The 25,461-nt window shown below is 36.9% G+C and overlaps 1 protein-coding gene across 3 annotated transcripts in view; it reads left to right on the top strand.

Moving 5' to 3' along the window:
• The first annotated feature begins 6,585 nt into the window (after positions 1–6,585).
• Positions 6,586–25,461, top strand: part of FBXO4 (F-box protein 4) — a 96,093-nt gene continuing 77,217 nt past the window's right edge. The window contains exons 1-7 of one of the 3 annotated variants that reach the window (XM_057708795.1): positions 6,586–6,896; positions 8,494–8,729; positions 10,857–11,077; positions 14,298–14,373; positions 14,484–14,659; positions 18,442–18,617; positions 19,016–19,378. In XM_057708795.1, the coding sequence (XP_057564778.1) occupies positions 6,708–6,896; positions 8,494–8,729; positions 10,857–11,077; positions 14,298–14,373; positions 14,484–14,659; positions 18,442–18,617; positions 19,016–19,105 (1,164 nt within the window). In that variant the 5' untranslated portion in view covers positions 6,586–6,707 and the 3' untranslated portion in view covers positions 19,106–19,378. Of the gene's footprint in view, positions 6,897–8,493; positions 8,730–10,856; positions 11,078–14,297; positions 14,374–14,483; positions 14,660–18,441; positions 18,618–19,015; positions 19,379–25,461 lie in introns of those variants that run through there. The other 2 variants (XR_009049178.1, XM_057708794.1) reach the window with 2 other exon arrangements.

Here is a 25,461-nt window from a genome sequence, read left to right as displayed (position 1 = left end):
AAAATGCCGTAACCTACTTTTTTCTGCCTACGTTGCGAACCTCATGTCTGCAGCTCTTCCTGTGTGATTGTGTTCTCATCCAGTGTTCCTTAGGCTCCTTTTTCATAAACATTCTGATAGAGCTTCTTGTGACAAGGAGAGTCTCTCCCTATCTCTGCCTTTGTCTCCTTGTTTATCCTTACACAGCTAAGAAGATTTTTATTTAACCTAGCTTTTACAAGTTTTGCTATGAAAATTCCTTTGTGCTTTCTAAGTATAAAGGTTTTAAATCACAGGCCGCCCACCCTTGCCCCACCCTTTTTGGAGCATCATGATCAATCACAAGTGTACCAGTTCCTTCCCCAGTGTGCGTGTGTTTTTTTCCCTCGATACCCTCATTCTGGCTGGAATGCTTTGCCCTTCTTTGTGGCCAAGTAAATACCTATTTATCCTGTAGGACTCAGCTCCAGTGATATTGTATCCATAAGGCTTTTCCCAGCCCTTTTCAGTCAAAGTTCCTTTGCTTCTGCTCCCTGAGTCTTTCCCTCCCATGTTATCACACTTACCACATTGCTTTATAGTCATTTTTCTTATGAGTTGGCAAACTCCATATTTTAAAAATTTATCTTTATGCGTAGTGCTTAATGAATGGTAGGCCCTTAGTAATGTTTTTTGAATTAATAAGAGACATAATTCTTAAGTGCTGAACTCTGCCACAAAAGGGTTACTCCTCTTGGATTCCAGACTGCCATGCCCTCTGTACCAGTGGTTGACAAGGCCAAGAGGGAATTACTCTTGAGAGGAGTGAAGTATTTAGATTTAGAACCAGAGAAAACTAGAGAGCTTTCTCTTCAGAAGCTGGGAACTCCATTTTGTCTTCATGACCCTTGTGAACCACTTGGGTCTCTCACTGGTTGATGCACTAATGAGGGTACTGTTGGGTGCTTTTTGTACAACTTTTTCATCCCCCACCCAATTGGAGAATAATTTGTAGACCATAACAGTTATAATGCTTTTTACTGTGATGTAGTACAAAACAATGAACAGTACATTTTTTGTATGTGTAAAGCCTGCTATGTAAATTGTTTCATTTAGAATGAATTAACTTCAAGATACCTACCAAATACTTCACATAAGGAAAGTACTATAATTCACTGATCAACAAAGTACTATAATTCACACATCAACAACTATTGTGTGCTGACTACATGCTAGGTTTTATCCTAGGCACTGAGTATACAGCTTTGTGAAACACCAGAGTTTGTATTCTAGTGGAGGTTGATGCATTTTAAGAAATAAATGTGTAGCTTGGTGAGTGATGAGTGCTATGAAGAAGAAAGCAGGGCATGGGGCTGACCTCTTGAGAGGGGTGCTGTTTTATTTGGTTGAGAAGGCACATCCAAGCACCCATCTACTTCAGCATTTGGGTGTACCCCTCTGGTTAAATACCATTAAAAGTGCCATTGCACATTCAGTATATTCATAAAGTTTCTTTTTCTTATGGAAGTTGTTGATGCTGAATTAAAGAATGAATCACTACCTAAGAACTTCTCATTTTTTTGATCACATTTAAAGGGTTTCTCTCTAGTGTGGGCTTTACTAATGGGTAAGTGATAACCTAAAGGCTTTGTAGCATTTGTTACACTTGGAGTTTCTCTCCATTTTGAGCTCTAAAACTTAAACTGTTAAAGGATTTTTTATAATCCTTAAATTTGTATGGTTCTTCTCCAGTATGAATTTTCTCATGTTAACTAGGCTTTGAGTTCATATGAGAAAGGCATGTCTGCTTTGCCACATTTATAGGGTTTCTGGCTACTGTGAATTGTTTGATGCTGATTAAGGTACAGATCATGAGTGAAGACTTTCCCTTATTTCTTTGCATACAGTAGAGTGAGGTGAGAGTCATGGCTAAAACCTCACAATAAAATTCACATTTCCGCCTTTACAATCCCACTGGGAATTTTCGGATGTTCATTAAAATGAGAACTGTCTCTAAAGGCATTTTCAGATTCATTTTAATGCCATTTTTTAAAAGCCCACAGGTGGCTGATACGCTGGTTTTAGATTGCTTGTCACTTTTCTCTCTCCACCTTCCAGGGCTCCTTTTCTGACTCCCATAAGGATACTCCTTCTGCCACAGAATACAAGATTCCATAGTTCTCAAGTATCACTTCCTTGTATTATTTTTTTTAACACAATATGAGCTATCATGTTATGGAAGTATTACATTAACATACATTTAATGTAGCCACAATTAAAGCATGCATTATGTATTCCTGCTGCTGTTCCTTACTGTTTTTTGTTTTCCTACTTCTAGTGAAAATTTCCAAGTAAAATGTTTTGGAGCATATAAAATTTTTAAAAAAAAATAAAACCATAATCCCATATGTGTATCTTATTCTTTGTTTTGTTTTATATCTGGGTGTTGTGTCAGAATGAAAACTTTTATCATCTTAGTTTATGATTAGTAATCAAGCAGGACCCTGTGGGGCCTTTCTGGGACAGATAACCCCTCCCCCACCCCCTTGTCCTCCCCTTGCCTCTTGTTTATAGAAAACCTAGCATCCTCGGCCTTCCCCAAGTTCCAAAAATAAATTTAATCAAAGAAGTGAGAAAATGCAGAAAAAAAGGAAAACAGTCAAACAAGACAAAATAATAATAGTTTAGTCATTAAAGTCAGGGACCTTTCGTTCCTCCTCAAGGGCTATAGATAATATTCTGAGCCATATCCTTTGAGCTGTTTTGCAGATACCGAAACTCCCACCAGGCGGAAGAAGTTGTGTGTATGCTGCCCACAAGCACACAGACCCCAGACTGGTTGGATCCAGAAGGTTGATGTTGACCCCTGATTACCTCACCACCAACCAAACAGAGGAGTGTCCATAAGCTGACCATGCACCTTACAACCCTCTCCCTCACCCTGTCTTTAAAAACTTTTCTCTGGAAGTCATCAGGGAATGTGGGTCTTTTGAGCATTAGCCGCACATGCTTCTTGTTTGGTGCCTGCAGTAGGCGCTGCGCTTTCCTTCACCACAACCTGGTGTCAGTAGATTGGCTTTCCCGCATATGGGCAAATGGACCTAAGTTTGGTTTGGTAACATATTGACAATATTATTTCTTCTGGTCCTGATAACTTCTAGTCAGGGTGTTTTAGAGGTTGGGAATATGGGCTCCAGAGCCAGAGGCCTGATTAAATCCTGGCTCTGTTGTTTTCTAGCTGTGTGACTCCATATAAATTATTTAACCTTTCTGTGCCTTGCTATTCTATTGTTTAACACGGGAATAATAATAGCACCTACTTCATGGGTTATTGAATAAATGAGTTAATGTTCAAAGTGCTTAGTTCAATGTCTAGCATATGGTAAGTGCTCAAAAGCATTAGTTACTACTATTATTATTTTCCCTAATGGCCAGTTCTGTGTAATGGCACACCTCATTCATCATGCTGAAAAATACCATAATACTCATCAACCAGAATAATTGAGTGACAAACTTTTGTTCTGGATGGTAAGCACTCACTGTGCTTTGCTCAGTTGAAGTGGTGCTGGCTATTCTAAATGGGAAGCAGTTTTCAAAGAAGAAATCACTGGCTCTATAGGTATCTTAAATGTTTGTAATAAGTACGGCTAGAAGAAAACCTATAATTAATTTTCAGAAGTTTTTCAGCCCCAGCTTCCAAATATACATATATATACCTGCTGTATACCAACTTCCACATTTACCAATCAGCTTGATTGACTTGGCTTCTGGTCTCACTTTTACCTTTTGGTCTCACTCTTAACTCACAAGTCAGATACATTTAATTAATGTTAGTTATTAAATATGCATACCCTATTTAAACATAGATTAAACTGTGGTAAATCCACATGATTGAGTAGCATGTAGCTTTAAGAAGAGGAATATTTCTGTAAAATGCTATGGAGTGGTCTTTTTTTAATCATTTTATTTTTTTTGAGGTACACCAAGTTCAATCATCTGTATTTATACACATATTCCCGTATTCCCTCCCTCCCTTGACTCCCCTCCACCCTCCCTGTCCCAGTCCTCTAAGGCATCATCCATCCTCGAGTTGATCTCCCTTTGTTATACAGCAACTTCCCACTGGCTATCTATTTTACAGTTAGTAGTATATATATGTCTATGCTACTCTCTCACTTTGTCTCAGCTTCCCCTTCACCCCCAGCCCCCCCAAACCTCGAGTTCTCCAGTCCATTCTCTGCATCTGCGTCCTTGTTCTTGTCTTGTCACTGAGTTCATCAGTACCATTTTTAGATTCCGTATATATGAGTTAGCATACAATATTTGTCTTTCTGGAGTGGTCTTATTAAGTGAAAAACAAGGTGGAGAAGGTGTATAGTACTATTTAAGAAAGAATATAAACGAGTGTGTATAATCTTGTTTGCTTACATTTAAAAAAAAAGCTTAAAAAAAAGGTTACCTATGGTGAAAGTGCAAGATTTGGGGAGAGGAATCAGTTGGAGGGGATCAGTATGGAAACTAGACTTCTCTAAATATACTTTGTATTTTGTATTTTTAACATCAAAATTAAAGAAAACCCCTAAAAATCCAAGGCGGAATGAAACAAATGAGCTGTAATTGTGTAGCAAGTTGGTGGTTTCAATACACAGGAATGTTTCAGTTGTCTTTAAAGCACAGAAATTTGCACACCCCTACCTAGTGGGATATCCCCAAGGGCAAAAGGAACTAGAAAGAAATCAAACTCCTCAGTACTTACATTGTTAATAACTATGAAAATTAGAAATGTATCTAATTAGAAATGAGGATTTTTAGTGTAAGAGAAAAGAGACATGAAATTGAATACGGTAAGTAAAAATTCTATAAATTTGAATGGGAAATAACAGTATGAAGACCACTAAATAATGTCAAAATACCATTTCCCATTAAAAATGAACTAGGGCTCCTTGGAGGTAAGGCTGATTCAGGTTTTTCCATAATAAAAAAATTATTTGATCACGTTCACTTACAAATGTCACTTTCTGAGAGAGCTGAGAACAATTTCAGTACTTCATACTTAAACTGATTTTTTTTTTTCTTGTGTTCTTTCTTGTTCCTAGAGAGGTAGGAGAAATGCCGATTAATTCATGGTTCTTTTTCTTGTTTGGACAGCCTTGCAGAACGAAATCTACAATTGGGTTGATTATTGGCCCTTGGCAATAGCATGCAAGATAAATAATGAGACTAAATTCAGGTCTCACAGAACCTCAGTTATTGGGCTTTTTTGGGTTCCTGTTATTTGACATTTAGATCCCCAGATATTTACTTTTGAAGTGTAAATACAGGCCGATAAGCACTGTGTCCATTATTAAGCATTACAGTGCTCTGCTATGTGGACTCTAGATATAAATGTGGATACATATACAGATAGGGAGAGAGACAGAGACAGACAGAGGTGACTATATATTATGTTAAATATATGTATGTATTTAAATATTTGTATAAATACACACAACTTATGTATATGTTCCCTGTAGCCTATCATGATCCTTAAAGACTTGAATGGTTTTATGAGGTTGCTGATCCTGTCTTCTATTTTGAAGACTAAAAAAGTGGGATAAACTTCCTACTCTTGGGCATACATCTTAACATATCTAATCATACATATAATTCAAAAAAGACATGCACCCGCATGTTCATAGCAACACTATTCATCATAATAGCCAAGACATGGAAACAACCTAAATGTCCACGGGCAGATGAATAGAGAAAGATGTGGTATATATATACAATGGAATATTATTCAACCATAAAAATGAATAAAGCCATTTGCAGCAACATGGATGGACCTAGAGATTATCATACTAAGTAAATCAAATACCATAAGATAGCACTTATATGTAGAATCTAAAATATGACACAAATGAACATATCTGCAAAACAGAAACAGAACAGACTTGTGGCCAAGGCCGGTGGGGGAGGGATGGAATGGAAGTTCTGGGTTAGCAGATGCAAACTATTATGTTTAGAATGGATTAACAACAAGGTCCTAGCAAATAAATAGCACAGGGAACTATATTCAATAGCCTGTGATAAACCATAATAGAAAAGAATATAAAAAAAGTATATATGTATAACTGAATCACTTTGCTGTACAGCAGAAATTAACACAACATTGTAAATCAAATATACTTAAAAAAAAGTTGCAACAACAAAAAATGAATTAATTTTTGTAAATGGGTGAGTGGGGTAATGCGAGAGAATGTTTTGACAATTGACATAAGACAGTGGTGGACAGAGGCTGATTCCAAAATTTAGACATTTCCCTATTTGAATAGTTTGAAGAAGAGAATGGATAGCTGCTTGTCCTGGAAATTACAAGCAACTGCTAGTTGACAGTTTAAACCCGATTATGTAGAGATACTAAGCCTCAGATAGTGGAAGAGGGCCATCTATTGCACAAGTAAGTGTCGCCCAGGCAAAGTGGACATGGGTTCCAGACACCACGGGACCACCTTGGGTGAAGTAACGAAGTTATAAAGGGCCAAAGGGCGAGAGACTTTATACCAGCGGGTGAAGTCAGCGCGCCTGAGGTTGAGGTCTGAAGTGCGAGGCGCAGTGATTGCCGGCGGCAGCCTCAAGCTCCACTGGGAACCAGGCTCAATCTCTCGGCTCCTCCGCGGTTCTGGAGGCTTCTCCGCGGGGGCGGGGAGTGCAAGGGCGCGGGCGTGCTGGCGTCATCCTGCCGCGCGTCAAGTGCGGCGCCGGCAGCCATGGCGGGAAGTGAGCCGCGCAGCCGAGGCGGCTCTCCTCAGCCTCACCACAGCGACTGGGGCCGCCTGGAGGCGGCCATCCTCAGCGGCTGGAGGAACTTCTGGCAGTCGGTGGGCAAGGAGAGGGCGGCTCCGAGGGCCTCCCCGGAGGAGGCGGAGGAGGAGACCAGTTCGCTGACGCGGCTGCCGGTGAGCGTCGGCCGCCGCCCGCGGAGGACTGAGGGCCCGGCCGGAAGGGGCGCTCGCCGGCGCGGCCTCTGGGGGCGCGGGGGCCTCCCTGGGCCCGGCCTGTGTCTGGCTCCGTCCCTGCAGTAGTTCCGGGCAGTGTCGTCCCCTGGGGGCAGCAGCGGAGCAGAAGCGCTGTGGCGCTGACCCCTGGCGTCCCGCACTCTGGCCGAGGTGGCCGCTGAAGTCACCTGCAGGTGGTGCCGTGGCAACCAGCGCGATCACCCTCGGGTTTTCTGCCCCCCCCAACAGGTCTTGGGACTGGGACACCGTGAACATCAGGTTAAAAAAATGCGAGAGGCGTCCAGACGTTTTGGAAAACATGGCGACCATCCAGTTTCTGTGTTCTCAGCATCTTTCATCCCAGACTCCTGTACCAAAACACCTGAGGGTCCGGAAAAACACACACTCCCTGAGGATTTGGGGGCTATTATCTTACTATTTCAAGTAACAAAACCGACAATTGCAAGTAAATGACTACGGATTCCCTGGGGGTCCAGTGGTTAAGACTCCTCCTTCCATTGTGGGGTGAGGTGGGGATGCCAGTCAATCAATCCCTGGTTGGGGAGCTAAGATCCCACATGCCTCAGGGTCAAAAAACTAAGACATAAAACAGAAGCGATATTGTAACAAAGTCAATAAAGAATTTAAAAATGGTCCACATCAAAACAATCTTAAAAAAATGCGAGAAAGTAAATGGCTAAGTTATAAGGGCCTCAAGTTACAGCAGGCTGCAAGAATTACACACATCGTTCATTGTTAAACTTTTTGGGTAGCTAGGAAAATGGAGAGGAGAACGTCTTAGAAATTATTAAAATTCTGTATCTCAGCTGGACTATTGACACCTCCCTCTGAGGGCCATCGGAAATTTACAGGCTTAGATTGCTTCCATGGTGCTCTTTGCAGAGGTTCTTTTAAATAATAGATTTTACAGAAGAACGCAGGTGACAAATTTACTCTTTGATCTAATGATAAAATCAGGAGTTTGTCCTTTTGATACAGATTTTAGTTTGAAGAATAAATTATTTCATTAAGTAATTCATTCAAATAAATGGTGTGGCAGGATAGCCATGAGGAGAAATTAAATGAGCTGGTTATTTTGCTTGAAAAATAACAGAACAATAGGTGGTTTTTCAGGAATGTGTCAAAAATGAAGTGTTCTTTATGATTCTGTCCTGAGGCAGGAAATTAACTTCAGTGTGATAGATTCCATTATTAAAAATAATGACTGTTGACTTCCCTGATGGTCCAGTGGTTAAGACTGTGGTTCCACTGCAGGGGGGGCACAAGTTCCATCCCTGATTGGGGAAGTTCCACATGCCATGCAGCGCAGCAAAAAAAAAAGGAAAAAAGACTGTTAGGTTGATCTTTTGCTATTTAGTATAAAAATTGTTAATTTTGTAACTTATCATGATAGATTTAATTATTAAAACTATAGACTGTTCAGTTGACCTTTGGCTTCCTAGTATAATTATTTACTTTGTAATTTATTATTTAAAAATATTTTTGCCAAGATAAATTATTCATCCCTTAACCTACTTGCTGCTTCCCTCTGTTTCAGATTGACGTACAGCTATATATTTTGTCATTTCTTTCACCTCACGATCTATGTCAGTTGGGAAGTACAAGTCATTATTGGAATGAAACTGTACGAGATCCAATTCTGTGGAGATATTTTCTGTTGCGGGATCTTCCTTCTTGGTCTTCTGTTGACTGGAAGTCTCTTCCAGATCTAGAAATCTTAAAAAAGCCTATGTCTGAAGTTACTGACGGTGCATTTTTTGACTATATGGCAGTGTAAGTATCTAGTTTTACAAATTAAAAAGAAAATATTAAATTTGACTATATTACAAGTCAATAGTCTAAGTTAGTCTTGGCCCTCCTACTAATTTATTGCATTAATTTTGGGTCTAAGTGTACTTTTGTAAAAACTGGAGGTTGGGTTAAATAACATCCTTCATAGAACCCTTTCATTGTTCACATTTTATTTCCTTGTAGTACCTGACTAGAGTATTTGAATAATTACAGGTAGTTTATGTGGCAAGAAGTAAAACAGTTCTTAAAATTTTCATTATGTTTAGAATACTTGTCATTTTGTTAAAATAAATACTTTTCCATATCTAGAGAAGGAAAGGCCAGAGTTCAGACAGAAGTTCTTTTGTAGGGAGTAAAACCGTTCTTAAGGTTCTGAGAAATAAGATTTTGTTATCACCCAAACACATTGACATTTTCAAATATGTATTTGAGAGAATTAATTTCATTGAGCAACTATGGTGTATTGGATTCTATGATGGATGTTTTATGTATGTTTACTTATTTAATCCTCACACAATAAGAAGGTATTTTCCTTGTGTTATGGATGTAGAATTGAGGTTCTGTGTGGTTATGGATTTGCCTAAGGTCATATAATTTGTAAGGGACTGTTCAGATTGGAACCCCATCATGCTACCTCAAAAATGTATTTGGTTGGTTCTGGATATAACCTGCTTTATTAAGAGCTCCAGATTTAAGGCATTGTAAGTAAAATTTAAAGAATATTTGTGCTTTAGTTAAGAATTGTTTTCCTGTGCTAGATTTAATAGCTACATATGGGATTTATTTTTCATATTTTAAGTTATTTAGAACCTTTCCTTATTCTAATACAGATTTCATTACATCATCTTGTGAGAGTACTTGATTAAAATGTACATGTATATAATTTTAAGAAATGCTACTGTACTCTCACTTGCTGGGTGTTACCTCTGCATTGTCCCACAGCCCACCATGACATCAAGTGTTTCTGTGGGCTATGGAACCGCGTTTTCCTAGGGATAGTAATAATTGTAATAACGACCATTTGTGATCATGTAAATTATTTCTGCTCCCTATGACCCTGGGTTGATTGTTATTGCTCAAATAATGCAAATGAAAAAACTGAAGTTCAGACTGTAAGTGGCTTATATGACTAATTAAAGTGGTGAGGCCTGGCCAAATCTACCTAGCTGCAAAGTTGATTTTTTTTCCTTCTAGAATTACCAGTTTCCTAAGTAAAGATGATTGCCTTGTAACGTTAGTGATTGTCTTAACTGGCTTGATTTAAAGGGCTTTAGGTTTCATTTTGAGTAACTTTGTTTTAATTTTTGATAACATGTTGAGTTGCTAGTTTAGAAATTTATAGCTATTGAAAAAGGTGAGTTGTTTCTTTCACATGATTCTTAGTTTGCTAGGTTACCTGTAAGGAACATTTGAGCCTCCCTGTAAATAATACTTACTGAACTGTTACTGTTAATAGAAGTACCCTAAGAAATTTGGTTTTATGGTAGCTTTAGTAATTTTTTTTCTTTTTTACCTTTAGGGACATTTATGCTAACTATCTATGTAGTTTATCTTTAGTGCAGGGTTTCTCAGTCTTGGCACTGTTGACATTTTGGACCAGGTGTCTTGTGTGTGCATTGTAGGATGTTTAACAGCATCCCTGGACCCTATCCACTAGGTGTCAGTAGTACACCCCAGTCCCCCGCCCTGCCCCCTGCAGTTGTAATGACAAAAATGTCTCCAGACATTAGGAAATGTTTGGTGGGGTTGCAAAATCTCCCTGGGTTGAAAATCACTGCTCTATGTAGTGAATTTTAACCATTGAAACATTTGTTAGACCAAGTGTTTCATGAGAGAATCTAAATGAAAAATTAGAAAGTAAGTAACCTATTCCTGGGGAAGACTTCCTCAGCTACTAGACCACTGCTACTCCCATAGAACCTTGTGCTTTTTTTCTGTCATGGCACTTGGCATATAATGATGTCTGTTCTCCACTGCCCTCAGTGAGGATTGGGACTGTATAATCATTGTATCCCTCTTGTCTAGCAAGTTCTCAATACATTATATATCGTTGAAAGAATAACTGGCTAAGTAAGTGTGTAATTTTCTAATTGTGACAATTTTATACAGCTATAAAATGTGCTGTCCAAACACAAGAAGATCCTCAAAATCTAGCCGTCCTGTGTATGGAGCTGTCACCTCATTTTTACACTCATTGATCATTCAGAATGAACCACGATTTGCGATGTTTGGACCAGGTTTGGAAGAACTAAATACATCTTTGGTGTTGAGCTTGATGTCTTCTGAGGAACTTTGCCCAACTGCTGGTTTGCCTCAGAGGCAGATTGATGGTAATTTTCATGTTAATCTACAGTACATAATGATTCAAACACTTTGAGCTTGACCCTAATGTTAAATAGAAAGAAATTAGTTTTTTAATTAATTAACTCTTGTAATGAAATATACTAATTTGGTGCATGGTAGCCCTCAGATCTCTATGGACTGAAAGAATTAATTTACTTTTTATAAGAGGTAAACTTTCTCTTACCTTCTCAGTCCAGAATATGAGATTATGTGAAAGCAAATTGTTTGTTGTCAAAATGTTGTATTTGTACAATATTTACCATATTTTAAAAGAATGTTAACAGCAACAACAATTCGACATCTACTATATGCAAAGTACTTTGATATATATTGGAATTTCAGAAAAGCTAAATTATCACCTTACTTTTATTTCTGTGAAAAACAACAGTACCAACAACCATGTAGTTAGTTTTGTAAGCAGGATATATAATAAACGTGTAACAGTGTAATCTAGCTTCTGCTTTACTTATTCATTTGTTGAGAGTACCTATTAGATGCTAAAGATGCAGAGATTTAAAACAAACAACATCAAAAATCTCCTGTTTGCCCTGAAAAGTACTTAGTCTAGGTGAGGGCAGAGACATGTATACAGGTGATTAGAATATGGTGTAATTAGCTCCTGTGTAGAAAGGTAAGGGTCAGGGAAGGCTCTGTTGAACATGATGCCTTACATGAGATAAGGATAAGTAGGGAGGGGTAGGCCATCAAAAAAAGACAGGGTAAAGTATTCTAAGCAGTGAGAACTACATTTCTAAAATCACTAAGTTCTGGGTGTGCATGACACACTTGAAGTAGCTCTGTGTGTCTAGAGTGGGGCCAGGTGAGAAGACGCTTGTATGTCGAATTTTAAGCAGAGAAGTAAGATGATCAAGATGGCATTTTAGGTAGATCACTATGGCTTCTGGGTGGAGAACTGATTAGAAGGGTTAAGAAACCACTATAATATTGTGATAAAAATATAAAGGATATAGAATTGACTCAATGTGTATTAGCAGTAATAAGGATAATTCCTGGTTTTTGGTCTGAGTTTCATATTGGATGATGGTACCATTCACTAGGTTAAGGAAACACAGGAGAAGGAAGAGAAACTTCTGGTACAAGTAGAGATGTCTGCTATAAGCTAGCCACTTGAATGGAAGCTCCATTAGGGCAGAAATCCTGTCAGCTTTATTCTTAGCTGTATCTGTGGGGCCAGACACATAGTAGGCATTCATTACATATTTGATAAATGAGTGAACAAATGACTTTATGGATTACTTTATGCATCCATATCTCAAGAGAAAGATCTGGGCTAGAAATGAAGATTTGGGAATCATATGAGTCCACGTGGACTTGGAAGTTTCTGAGGATAGAGAGGAAGAGTGTGAGCCAGGTGCTGAGATCTTCAGTGAGTGTTTGGTGGAAGGGATTATCAAAAGGAGATTCATAAATGACGAGGTTAAAGATGGTATTACAGTTAAATGGTGTGTGTGTCTCAAAGACAGAGTTTTTTCAAGAGAGTTAGTGAGTCATGGTTAAGACATGGCATTGAGGAGTAAAGAGAATATTCGCCTCATCTCTTTACCCCAAGATGGGAGAGAATAAGCAACATTGTTACTTGAGAGTCCACTGCAAGAGAAGAGGCATCTAGGGACAGGCCAGTTTCAGGTAGAGCCATGAGGTGGAGGGAACCCTTCAGGAAGAGGTTGGGGGTATGGGGAAATTTGCTGATTGTGAAATGGCACTTTCATTCTCCAGACAGCAGCTGGATTGATTGTTTGAAATTGCCAATCTAATTGGGCCTCAGACCTGCAAGGTCAGGGAAGAGTAGGGGGTGAGTCATTGGCAAGGTGGGGCAAAACAGCATGGAAATCATATTGGGCTGAGGTTAGATGTGTTGAGAGGATAATTTCTTGAAGTTAAACTGATGAAAACAAAGATCAGAGATATGGTACAATTTGTTTCTTTGATCTACTTGAGGAGCCCCTGGTGTCGGGAGGACTAGGGCCACTTTGCCTGGGATGCTTGCAGTCCCAGCCACCAAGATCTCTATATGTGTGTTGCCTGAAATGGTCACATAAGATGGCATGGCATGGCTTCTTTAAACACCTAGATTGGTTATAATGCAGGGATTAAAGGTATGAAAGATGGAGTTGTCCTAATGAGGTAAGTAGAGGCCAGATTATATTAAAGTTTTGTTTAGCTGAAGAGCAGTGGCTTTGAAGGGAAGAGACATAATTAAAGGCATTTTAAAGCAATCTCTCCAGCTGTGTGAGGAGAATGGATAATAGAGGGCAGAAATGGATTTAGGAGACTAGTTAGAAATGATTACAGAAGCCCAGGTGAGAGATGATAATTTAGACTAAAAGGGGCGGGGGAGGGGTGAGGATGGAAAGAAGTAGACAGATCTAAGAGGACATTTATGTAGCAAAAAGACGTAGTCAAGGAAGAGGAGAAGGATCTTTCCAGGAGGCAAGAGAAGAATCAGCCGCTGAGTGTTAATACAGCCAAAGAAGGGAAGGAGTTAAGAAAGAACAAATAACAATGTTGAATGGTTTAGATATAAAACAGTAAGAAGCTAGTGTTTAGCACTTGCTACTTACCAGTCACTCTATAGGAGTCTTACATATGTAATTTCATTTAATGCTTGCAATAACCCTAAAAAGTGTGTATTATTTCTATATTTTGGTTTCAAAACAGGCTCACAGAAACATGGGTAATGTGGCAAATAACAGGATTCTAGCCCAAGTCTAATTCCAAATTTCAGTGTCTGTCATATTTTCTCAATTTTCTAAGGTGCCATGAATTTAAAAACACCTTTTCAGAGTGGTGAAAAAAAGCCATTTGGTTGAATGTGTACGTAGAGTATAAGAGTGATGAGAAACATAAAAAAAGTGAAACTAAGTCTTAGTCTTGAGAATAAATAGTAGTAGCTGTTATGATGCAGCTGCTACTGATAGGATGATGATAAAGTTGATGATGGTATAGAAAGGAATGTTAAAGCCTAGCAGTTTTTTGTTCTATATCCGTAGTTTATTACTATGTGAATGAAAATTGCATACAGCTTCTTTTCTTCAACACAAACATTTCATTTTATTCCAAAGCTGTATATAACTGGTCATAGTTTTTTTGTTTGCTCTTTTGCTTATACCAAGTAATTTTTTTCATTCTCATCTTATGCTGTCTTTATTAATAACTTGTTTTGATAACTGTAATTTTCTCCTTTAGGTATTGGATCAGGAGTCAGTTTTCAGTTGAGCAACCAACATAAATTTAACATCCTAATATTATATTCGACTACAAGGTAAGGCTACCTACTTGGCAGCCTACCTGAGATATCAGTAATGGAGTATTTTAGGGGGGTGAAGCCTGTTTAGTGTCTGTTTATGTTCTATATTTACATTTTCCTTATAGAAAGGAAAGAGATAGAGCAAGAGAAGAACATACAAGTGCAGTTAACAAGATGTTCAGTATACAGAATGAAGGGGATGATCAGCAAGGAAGCCGGTACAGTGTAATTCCACAGATTCAGAAGGTGTGTGAAGTTGTTGATGGATTCATCTACGTTGCAAATGCTGAAGCTCATAAAAGTAAGCATTATCTTATTTTCTTTTTTTAAAAGCACTTTTTTTGCAAAACAAATAGTATGTTTTTAGGCTTTATTGTGGCTTGTTAAGAATATCATGGCGAGTTTTATCAGTGTGATTCTGTTATTACTGTTAATATTGGATTCTCAAACCTTGATGTACATTAGGATCACCTGGGGATCTTGTTAAAAATGCAGCTGCCTGATTCCTACCCTGGTGGATTATGACTCATAGATTTGGGTTGTGTCTTGGGCATCTCTTTTTTTAACAAGCTTTACAGAATTCTGTTGCACACCAAAGTTTGATATTATAACTATGTAGTGTTTTTTTGTTGTATGCTTCTGCACTTTTTGTTATTGATGTTTTGTCTGCTTTTGGCCCTACTCAAATAATTTATACAGGTAAATGAAAAATTTTACCTTTAAGTATCCAGATAGTAGAGAGATGTGTGGGGTGGAGTTTAATTAAGTAGATTAGTTAAGAACACTCTCCATATATTCTGAATATAATTGCCATTCACAGTGATAAATAGCATGAAAATAGAATATTATTGGGCCACAAGCCAGTATTGTAATTTCTTTCCCAAATCCTTTGTGAACAAGGTAGGGCATAAATATACAATATGTTATTCTCACTCGGAACAAGGTAGCAGCAGCCCATTGCTGAAATAATTTACAGTTTATGGTGCACTGAAATTAACTATAGCAACAAAAGCAAACAAAAGCTCAACTACTGACTGATTGGACTCATCCCACTGCATTAATGGCCTAACAGAAGAAATGTGTCCATTTCTAGAATTAAGTCCTCTTTACCTCAGGCTCTTCTGTTCTTCCACATAAAACATCTAGCATTAAATTAAAAATTATAAGATAAAAAAAGTCAAAATGAAATGACTCATTGTCAAGCGATAAAGCAGTCAGTGGAACTAGACCTAGAGATGGCCTGGATGTTGGCATTCTCAGAAAAGGACATTAAAAGAACTATGATTAATATGTTAAAGAATCTAGTGGAAAAGGTGGACAATATATGTGAACAAATAGGGATTTTCAGCAGAGAGAAGGAAGCTATGAAAAAGTAAAATGGGAATGCTAAGTATGAAGATTATAACAGGTGAATAGTTCCTCCAGTGGACATATTAACAAAGGAAACCTTTTGTGAATGTGAAGATATATCAATGGAAATTATCCGAATGAAAGCACAAAGAGAAAAAAAGAGTTGGAGTGGAGGACAGAACATTCAAGAGCCGGGGGAACCTATTAAGTGATCTAACTCAGGGGTTGGCATTTTCTTAAAGGTCCAGATAGTAAATATTTTAGGAACGTGAGCCATACAGTATCTCATAGTTACTAACCTCTGCTACTATAGTGCAAAAGTAGCCATAGTTTGCTAATGAATGGGCATGGCTGTTTTACCAAAATATATATATATTTATAAAAACAGATCTGCAGGGGACTTTCCTGGTGGTGCAGTGGTTAAGAATCTGCCTGCCAATGCAGGAGATACAGGTTCAATCCCTGGGCCAGGAAGATCCCACATGTTGTGGAGCAGCTAAGCCCGTGTGCCACAACCACTGAGCCTGCACTCTAGAGGCCATGAGCCACAACTATTGAGCACATGTGCCGCAACTACTGAAGCCCATGCGCCTAGAGCCTGTGCTCTGCAACAAGAGAGGCCACTGCAATGAGAAGCCTGTGCACCACAACGAAGAGTAGCCCCCACTCACCACAACTAGAGAAAGCTGAGTGCAGCAATGAAGACCCAATGCGGCCAATACATAAATAAATAAATAATAAAATAAATCCACCCCCCTCCAAAAAAAAACCCAGATCTGTGGAGTTTGGTATATTGACCCCTGATTCAATTTATATGTGATTGAAGTCCCAAAACATGAAGGGAGTAAGAACAGGGAAAAAGAAATTTCTGAACAAATAGTGACCAAAACTATTTCAAAATTACTGAAAGACAATAAACCACAGATCAAAGATTCTCCAAACCTGATAAATAAAAAAATCAGATACATCGTAGCCAAACTGATGAAAACCAAAGATAAAGAGAATATCTGGAAGGTAGCCAGAGCAAAGCAAAACAGACAAATAGAGGGCCAAAGATAAGGACAGACTTCCAGAGAGAATTTTGCTGTAAGCTAGAAGGTCATAAAGGGAAATCTTTATAGTATTGCAAAGAGGGGAAAATCTAATATCCATCAACGGTATCTTTCAAAAATGAAGGGAAAATCAAGATTTTTTTCAGATAAACTCTGAGAAAATTTAATCAGCGTGTTTGTATTATGAAATATTAAAGGAAACTCTTCAGGCCGAAGAATATACCAGGTGGAAAACTGCATCTACAAAAAGAAATGAAGAGTCTTGGGATATAAACAATATAGCTATACATAGATTTTTTTCTCTTATTTTAATTTCTTTATCATTATGTGAAGGAAAAACAGTAATAATATATTTTGGGCTTATGATATTTTTAAAATAAAATATACTGTAACAATATTACACAGCATGGAAAGGCAGAAATGGAAATGTAGTATTATAAGGTTATGTGCAGTTATATAATACTTTTTTAAAGGTAGACTGATAAGTTTAAAATACACATTGTAAATCCTTGAGCAACCATTAAAGAAAATTGTAACAGGTATAATTAAGCCAGCAGTGAAGATAAAATGGAATCATTAAAAAAGTTCAAAAGAAGGCAGGAAAAGAGGGGGAAAGGAATGAAGAATAGATGGGACAAGTCAAAATTCAAGAGGTGTATGATAGATTTAAATGTACTGTGTTGATAATTACATTAAATGTTTGTTTTCTATTAATATATAACAAATTACTTGCAACCTAGTGGCTTAAAACAACATCTGTTCATTAGCTCAGAGTTCTCTATGTCTGAGTATGGCGTGGCTGGGTTCTCAGCCTAGGGTCTCACAGGCTGAAATTAGTGTCAGATGGGTTACATCCCCTTCTGCAGGCTCTGGGGAAAAATCTTTCTAATTCACTCAAGTTGTTGGCTGAGCTCAGCTTCTTACTGTGGTAGGACTGAGGTCCCTGTTTCCTTGCTGGCTGTCGGCTGCAGGCAGCTCTCAGCTGCATGGGGCCATCGTCATTCCTTGCCATGTGACTCCCTCTGTCTTCACATCCAGCAATGGAGAATCTCACTCACTAGGAAGAACCTCATCTGTTTTAAGGACTCATCTGATTAGTTTAGTCTCATTGAGTATAATCTCCTTTTCTTGAAGTCAACTGTCTTATAGCCTAATCATGTCAGTGATATCTCATCATATTTACAGATTCCTCCCACACTCAGCGAAGGGATTATAGAAGGGTGTGAGTCATTGGGGTCATTTTAGAATTCTGCCTACCACAGAATGTCAGTGATTTACACTCCAGTGAAAGGCAGAGATTTTCAGGTTGGATAAAAAAGCTAGACTCAATTATATGTTTAACTTTTGGAAACTATGGCCTTTGAAAGAAAGGGTAGTGACAGCTATAGAATTTGTGAGAGGAAAATATCTATATCAAAGTATTTTTGCTTTTAAACCATAGAGACATCTGAGTGGTACTGTTTTTGTTCTCTCTGATTTGACCTAAATTCCTATTCTTGCAAGGCTGATTAATGTAGTTTTATGAAAGATCAGTAAATGAACACAGCTATAGAGGCAGTTTGTTATGTTTGGATCCTGGTAATTTTTTGCTTTCCTTGTTTTGTTAGCTTTTAATTTTGTTTTATTATTTTTTAAGTCATTACGAGTAATGCAAATTAAGGGTTTTGACTACATTCCTTAGGACATGAATGGCAAGATGAATTTTCTCGTATTATGGCAATGACAGATCCAGCTTTTGGATCTTCAGGAAGACCAATGCTGGTTTTATCTTGTATTTCTCAAGCTAATGTAAAAAGAATGCCCTGTTTTTATTTGGCCCATGAGCTGCGTCTGAATCATCTAAGTCACCCATGGATGGTAAGGTCCTGTTTTCTCTGGTGAGAAAAATCTCATTTTATTTTTCACTCTACTTTCTAATTGATTTTTATTTTTTAAAATCTTTCCTATCATTTTCTAATAAAATAGCGTTCTAAAAGTCAGTTTTAGTAGCTTAATCGGTTGGAGATATTTGGTCTCAAAGCTGAGCTCTGAGATAAGTAATAAACTTCATGTTGGTAGTGATTATAAGACGGAAGAGATGATATTTTTTAATCTAAATAAGCTCTCTTGAAGACAAAACTTGAGTGACTCACCCAAAGTTTATTGGGATCTTTTTAGTCCTATTCTTTTTTGAGTGTCCAGAAAAATGTCCCACTTAACTGTAATATTTTGCACTCAGTTTCTTATTGACAGTGGTCTCTTTTATTTGCTCATAGGTCCAGGATACAGAGGCTGAAACTTTAACTGGTTTTCTGAATGGCATTCAGTGGATTCTTGAAGAAGTAGAATCTAAGCATGCAAGATGATCCTCCTTTTAGACCTTGGGAAGTGAAAGCATTTGAAACGTTACTAAGGTCGTGATGTGGATATTTGCTCAAGTCAGCCCATCCTGCCCTGCCTTTTTGCAGGTAGGCTTTATGTTGGACAGCTGTAGCTACTCAATTTTTTATATAATTTTTACTTTTTACCTTCAATCAATTACAAGAAGAAAGTTTCAGTGCTAGCGTTTGGCCCCCAAATGAACCTTTTAAGATTTTTAAATAACTTTTATCTTTTTTTTTTAATATTAAATTCTGGAAAAAAACAAGTTTGTGCCTCTCTCATTCTTTGTGGTTTCTCTTCTTTTTGGTTCAGATTGCCATAGTGGGGAATAGCAAATTTGCTAAGCTTTCAATAGGTTCTTTTCAAGGGTCCTTAACTGGTTATCAGAAAATAAGTTTTTATCTATTTTTAATAAATATACTGCTTAAAGACTGGAATATTCACTGGGAATTTCATTTACTGTTATGGCCATACAACTTCTGTTTCTTTTCTGAAACAGTAGGAATTAACTTTATATTGTATTCAATACTAATTCAGTGAAAATAACTGGAAATTCTTGCTATTTTCAAATAGCTTTGAAAGCTCATGAGGTACTAAAGCCAAATTTTATTCCTTACTCATAGAGAAAATATTCCAGAGACGCTGCTCATGATCTTATGACCTCCTACTCATTGATTGCTTTCACTTTGCAGAGGAAACATTACAGTCCTCCTGTCTCACTGGAATTGAGGAATTTTTAAATTATAATAAAAATAGCATAGTATTTTTAGTGGTGCTGCACCCAAGATACAGCCTCCATCTTGCAAGTGGGTGCCCTTCAAAGAAAGGAGCTCTCACATCTTGGGTGCACTTATCCATAACTTAGCTTCAGCACTTGTATAGTTGGGGGCAGAGTGAGAAATGCTGACATCCTGCTCCTCCTAGGAAAGTAGCCTTCTGACTTGGAGAGAGAGTGCTGTTTCCTTGGCTGCCTCAGTCTAGAATGCAGTTTCTATCTTTCTGAGCTGGAGGAGGGAAGGAGGGGAATGGGTCTTGGTTCAAATCCCACAGACTCTTACTGTTCTTAGTGAGTTTTAGTATGTATGTATGTATGTATGTATTTTTTGAATAAATGTTTCTTCATTTGTTGTATGCTCTTAGGATCATTTACAGAGATTTTAATGATTTTTTTAAATTAATGTTCTCCAGTTTCTCTAGGGAGCCATTACGTGGAACTCTTCATGCTGTTATGCCCAAAGTAGGTCCCCCCCGTTTTTAAATTGTGTGTAGTTATGTTACCTCATTCATTCCTGATGTTGGTAGTTTGTCTTTTATCTTTTCTTCATATCAGTCTGGCTAGAGTTTTATTGATTTTATTATTCTCAAAGAACCAGCTTTTGGTTTTATTGATTTATTCTATATTCTGTTTCGTTGATTTATGCTGTGATCTCTATTTTTCTGCTTCTTAAATTTAAAAAAAAATTAAAATTTCATTTTCTCTTTTTCAGATTATTAAGGTCATTGATTCTCATTCTTAAAAAAAATATAAAATTAAATTAAAGCTATAGATTTCCCCAAGCCCTCTTTAGCTGCATCCACAGGTTTTGTTATAGTGTATATGTTAATATCATTCAGTGAAAATATTTTCTGATCCCTTGTGGTTCCTTTTTCAATCCAGTGGTTATTTAGTATTATTGTTTTAGTGTTGTTTAATCTCTGTTTTGTAGATAATTTATTGTTATTGATCTCTAATTCAATTATCTTTTTATCAGAGAACATACTCTGTAAAATTTCAGTCTCTTTAAATTTATTGAGACTTACTTTATGGTCTCATAAACCATGAATAGAACTGCTTATGGTCTGTTCTGGTGAATGCACCACATGCACTTGAAAAGAGTTTATATTTTATAGTTTTTTTGGTATAGTATTTGGTATCTGTCTATTAGGTCAAGGTAGTTGATGATGTCCAGATATTGTATATGGCTATATTGATTTTTGTATAGTTGTTTTATCAGTTACTAATAGAAAGCATTAAAATATTCAACTGATTGCCTGTTTTTCCTCAGGCAAACAAAATGTGAGACATTTTCCTGCCCTCTTTGTCTCTTGTCAAAATTCCTGTGGGGGTAAATTGGTGGGCTCAACAACTTGTTTTCACATTTGGAGTTCTTTCATTTACAATATGTTGTGCCAGTCATTTTGTCATTAAAAGCTTCAGTTGTATTTTTCTCATCCCAAGCAAAATCTCTTTTCCTCTTCCTATGACAGAGCTGCTATTCCATCCACAGATACCCAGAACAGGTAGTTGGTCCCATAAAAGCGGTGTAGCTGTTTGATCACTAAAACAGCCTGATTCTCTTTTGAATTTAGTTTATTTAGATTACTTTGTATCTTCTACTCTTTGATGGTTTAAAGTGTAATTTTCCTTTTATCCTTTGTTGCAACAACAGTCTTTTGTGACCTTCTGCATTCTATCTGAAAACAAAACTTTTAGTGGTTTTTACATTGTCTTTTAAACACCTTACCATCTATGATCTCCTAGATTACAATGTTCATTTATTAAAACCTTTTTAGTGTTACATCCATACTCATTATCTGAACTATACTTACCTATTGATTATTATTATATATTGTGAAAAGTTCTCACATAGTCTCATTTTCCTCATGATTTTCATCATTTTATTTTTATTTTTACTATATACTATGATGACTTTTTACTGTATTTTTTGTTTTTTGTTGGAGTTGTGTTTACCTTCATATTCTTTGATCCTTGGAATAAGTCCTAAGTAAATTTGCATAACAGTAGAGATTTGATTCTTGCTACCAGTCTCATCAAATTAAATTTCCTATATTTAAAAATTTCTAGCTGCTTATTCTTTCAACACATCTGTATAAGAAGTTGTTAGAGGTAGCATAACTAAGTTATTATGTGCAAAGACCCTAAAACCAGATTGGTCTGGGTTCAGATCTTAACTTTATTGCTTTGTGATCTTGGACAAGATTCTTATCTTCTGTGTGCCTGAGTTTCCCTGATTTAAAATGAAGATAAATAATAGTAATACTTACCTCATAAGGTTCTTAAAAGTTTTAAATAAATGAAATATTCCTTTGCCAGATTTCTGTTTTAACTAAAATTTCTATTTTACACCTAATAGTTTGTATCTCTTAAACCCTTCTTAAGTTGCTACCCCTATATGCCCCTCCCCCCATCCAGATATAGTTTGTTCTCTATATCTGAGTCTGCTTCTTTTTAAAATAATATACTATTAAGTCAGAAACCTAGACTAATTTACTAAATGAAATAGAAAGTAGTCACTGGTAATAAATCATTTGCTACATTGTATAGACTAGTATTACTTCAGCCTGATTTTTCGAGGTTACTTTTATCAACTTTATATCCAAGAACCATTTGGATTTTTTCTTCTTTGAGCTTTCTGTTCATGCCTTTTGCCCATTTTTGTATTGAATTGTTCTTTTTTCCCCTCAAAATTTAAAGGGCTGTGTGTATCAGGGAGACAAATCTTTGTCTATGATGTATGTTGAAAGTATTTCTTTCCCAGTTTATCTTTTGTCCTCTGACTTTATTGTATTTTGGTTGTTCAGAGTTTTTAAACAATGTATCTAATTTATTAACATTTTCTTTTGTTATATCTATATTTGAGTCATAGTTAAAAATTCCTCACCAACACCCAGGTTATAAAAGAATTTACCCATGTTCCTACTTGTATATATTTGTGTGGTTTCATACATTAAACATAAATCTTGTATCCATTTGGAGTGTATTCAGGTATATTGTGAAGTGTGAATTCAATTTTTTCTTTCTCCAAATGAATATTCGATTGTTTCACCATACAGTTGACCCTTGAACAACATGGGGAATGGGGTGCTGACCATCCATGCAGTCGAAATTCATGTGTTATTTAGTCGGCTCTCTGTATACACTATTCCTCTGGTATCCACGATTCCAATTCCATGTAGTAGTAGTATATACTATTGAAAAAAATCTGCATATAAGTGGCCATACAGTTCCAATCTGTGTTGTTCAAGTGTCAACCATAATTTATTAAAAGTGATCGTTTCCCCCCAGTGTTTTGAGATACCATCTTATTACACACTAAATTTGTTTATGTAATCAAGTCTAGACTTGCTTTTCTGTTTTTTCTTTGGTCTGTTTCTCTGTTCATGCTAATGCCACACTGTTACACTTACAGAGAGAGGGGTTTTAACATTTTTGAATATCTGATAGAGCTTGTCCTCCATCATTCTTTTTTGAAAGGTTTTCTAAGATATTCATAAATATTTATTTTTCAGTATGACCTGTAATATCAACTTATTTAAAAATTTGTATCTTTTAATGGAAATGTTATGTATATGCATGCATAAATATACTACACATATATATAATAAGTTGGAGAGAAATTACATAGTTAGGGTGTTGAGTCGTCCCACCCAGGACAATGGATGTGCTTCCTTTTATTCAAAACAGAAGTGTTTTCAAGTTTTCCTTATATACATATATTTTGCGCATTTCTTGTTGTTTATTTTCAAGAATTTTATCTTTGTTGCTATTATAAATGGAGTCTTCCCTTAACATTATATATTCTAGTTATTTGCATACATGAAAGTTATTGATTTCTGTATATTAAATTTATACCATTCTACTTTACTGTTTCATTTAGTTTTTTTATGATTCCTTTGATTTTCTAGATATAAAGTCACCATCTGTAAATAGGGAGTTTTTACTTCTTATTTTACGGTGTTTATAACCTTCTATGTGATTTTGCTTTGCTAATATCTACAGTATGTTAAAGAGTAGTGAGACAATGAACCTCCCTCCTTGCCTTGTTCCTCATCCTGGTGAACATGCCTCTCTATTCAGAGGATTCCCACTATGTAACATATTGGCTTCAGGTGTGATGTTTAGTGATCATGTTAAGTAAGTATATGTATTAAATACTATTTTATTAAGTGCTTTTTAAAAATGAAGAATGGGTGTCAAATTTCATCAGCGGTCTTTTTAGCACCTAATGGTGATAATCATGGTATTTCTCCTTAAATTATTAATAGGGTGAAATATGCTAGACTAATAGTGAAACATTCTTACACTCTGGGATAAATCTCCCTTGCCTCATGTTGTATTATTTTCATGTCGTGTTAAAATCTTTTGCTAATATTTGTTTAAAAAATTTAGTATGAACATAAGTGAATTCATAAGAATTTTCAAAAGTATGATATATTTATTGGGTTGATGTGTTAGTGTTATACTTGCTTCATAAAAATGATTATAAAGTTTTCCTTTTTTCCATTCTCTGAAACAGGTAATATTGGAAACGTGGTTTTTAAAATTTTGGCAGCAATTATTCTATGAAAACCTCTGGTTCTGATTCCTTTATTACAGGATAGTTCTTTGATGACTTTCTCTATTCTATAGAAATTGCTCTATTTAATCTATCTCTGTAGGGACCAATTTTTCCTAAAAAATTATTTATTGCATGTAGGTTTTCCAGTTTGCATAGTATTTGGAAACTACATATGATTTTTAATTAATTAATTTATTTATTAATTTTATTGGCTGTGTTGGGTCTTTTTTGCTGTGCGCGGGTTTTCTTTTTAGTTGTGGTGAGTGGGGGCTACTCTTCATTGTGGTGCGCAGGCTCCTCATTGCCGTGGCTTCTCTTGTTGCGGAGCACAGGCTCTAGGCGTGTGGGCTTCAGTAGTTGCAGCACGTGGGCTCAATAGTTGTGGCTCACGGGCTCTAAAGCGCACGATCAATAGTTGTGGCGCACAGGCTTAGTTGCTCCGTGGCACGTGGGATCTTCCTGGAGAAGGGATCGAACCCGTGTCCCCTGCATTGGCAGGCGAATACTCAACCACTGCGCCACCTAGGAAGCCCCTACATATGATTTTTAAATAAATCCTGTTTCAGTGATAAATTCCTCTTGATGATTTATTTTGCATTTGTGTGCTGTCTCCTTTTTTCTTTCTTGACTAGGTAAGCTGGTGCTTTGTCTATATTATTGCTTAGTTTTCAAGAACTAGAGTTTTGATTTATTTTGTACTTTGTTCTGCTCTATACTTCATTAATATCTGCTGTTATTTTTCCCTTCTGTCTTTCTTAGTTAGGAATTTGATTATTTTTATCACTGCTTCTGTTGTATTCCATAGATTTTTTTTTTCTTCTTTATTATTTTTTTGGGGGGTACAGCAAGTTCAATCATCTGTTTTTGTACACATATCCCCATATTCCCCCCTCCCTCAACTCCCCCCCACCTTCCCTCGAATCCCCACCACCCTCCCCGTCCTAGTCCTCTAAGGCATCTTCCGTGTTCGAGTTGGACTCCCTTTGTTATACAACAACTTC

This window comes from Hippopotamus amphibius, chromosome 15, assembly GCF_030028045.1.
Source record: "Hippopotamus amphibius kiboko isolate mHipAmp2 chromosome 15, mHipAmp2.hap2, whole genome shotgun sequence".
NCBI classification, from domain to species: domain Eukaryota; kingdom Metazoa; phylum Chordata; class Mammalia; order Artiodactyla; family Hippopotamidae; genus Hippopotamus; species Hippopotamus amphibius.
The sequence above is the reverse complement of the archived record's forward strand: the minus strand, read 5'-3'. Positions and strand labels throughout refer to the sequence as shown.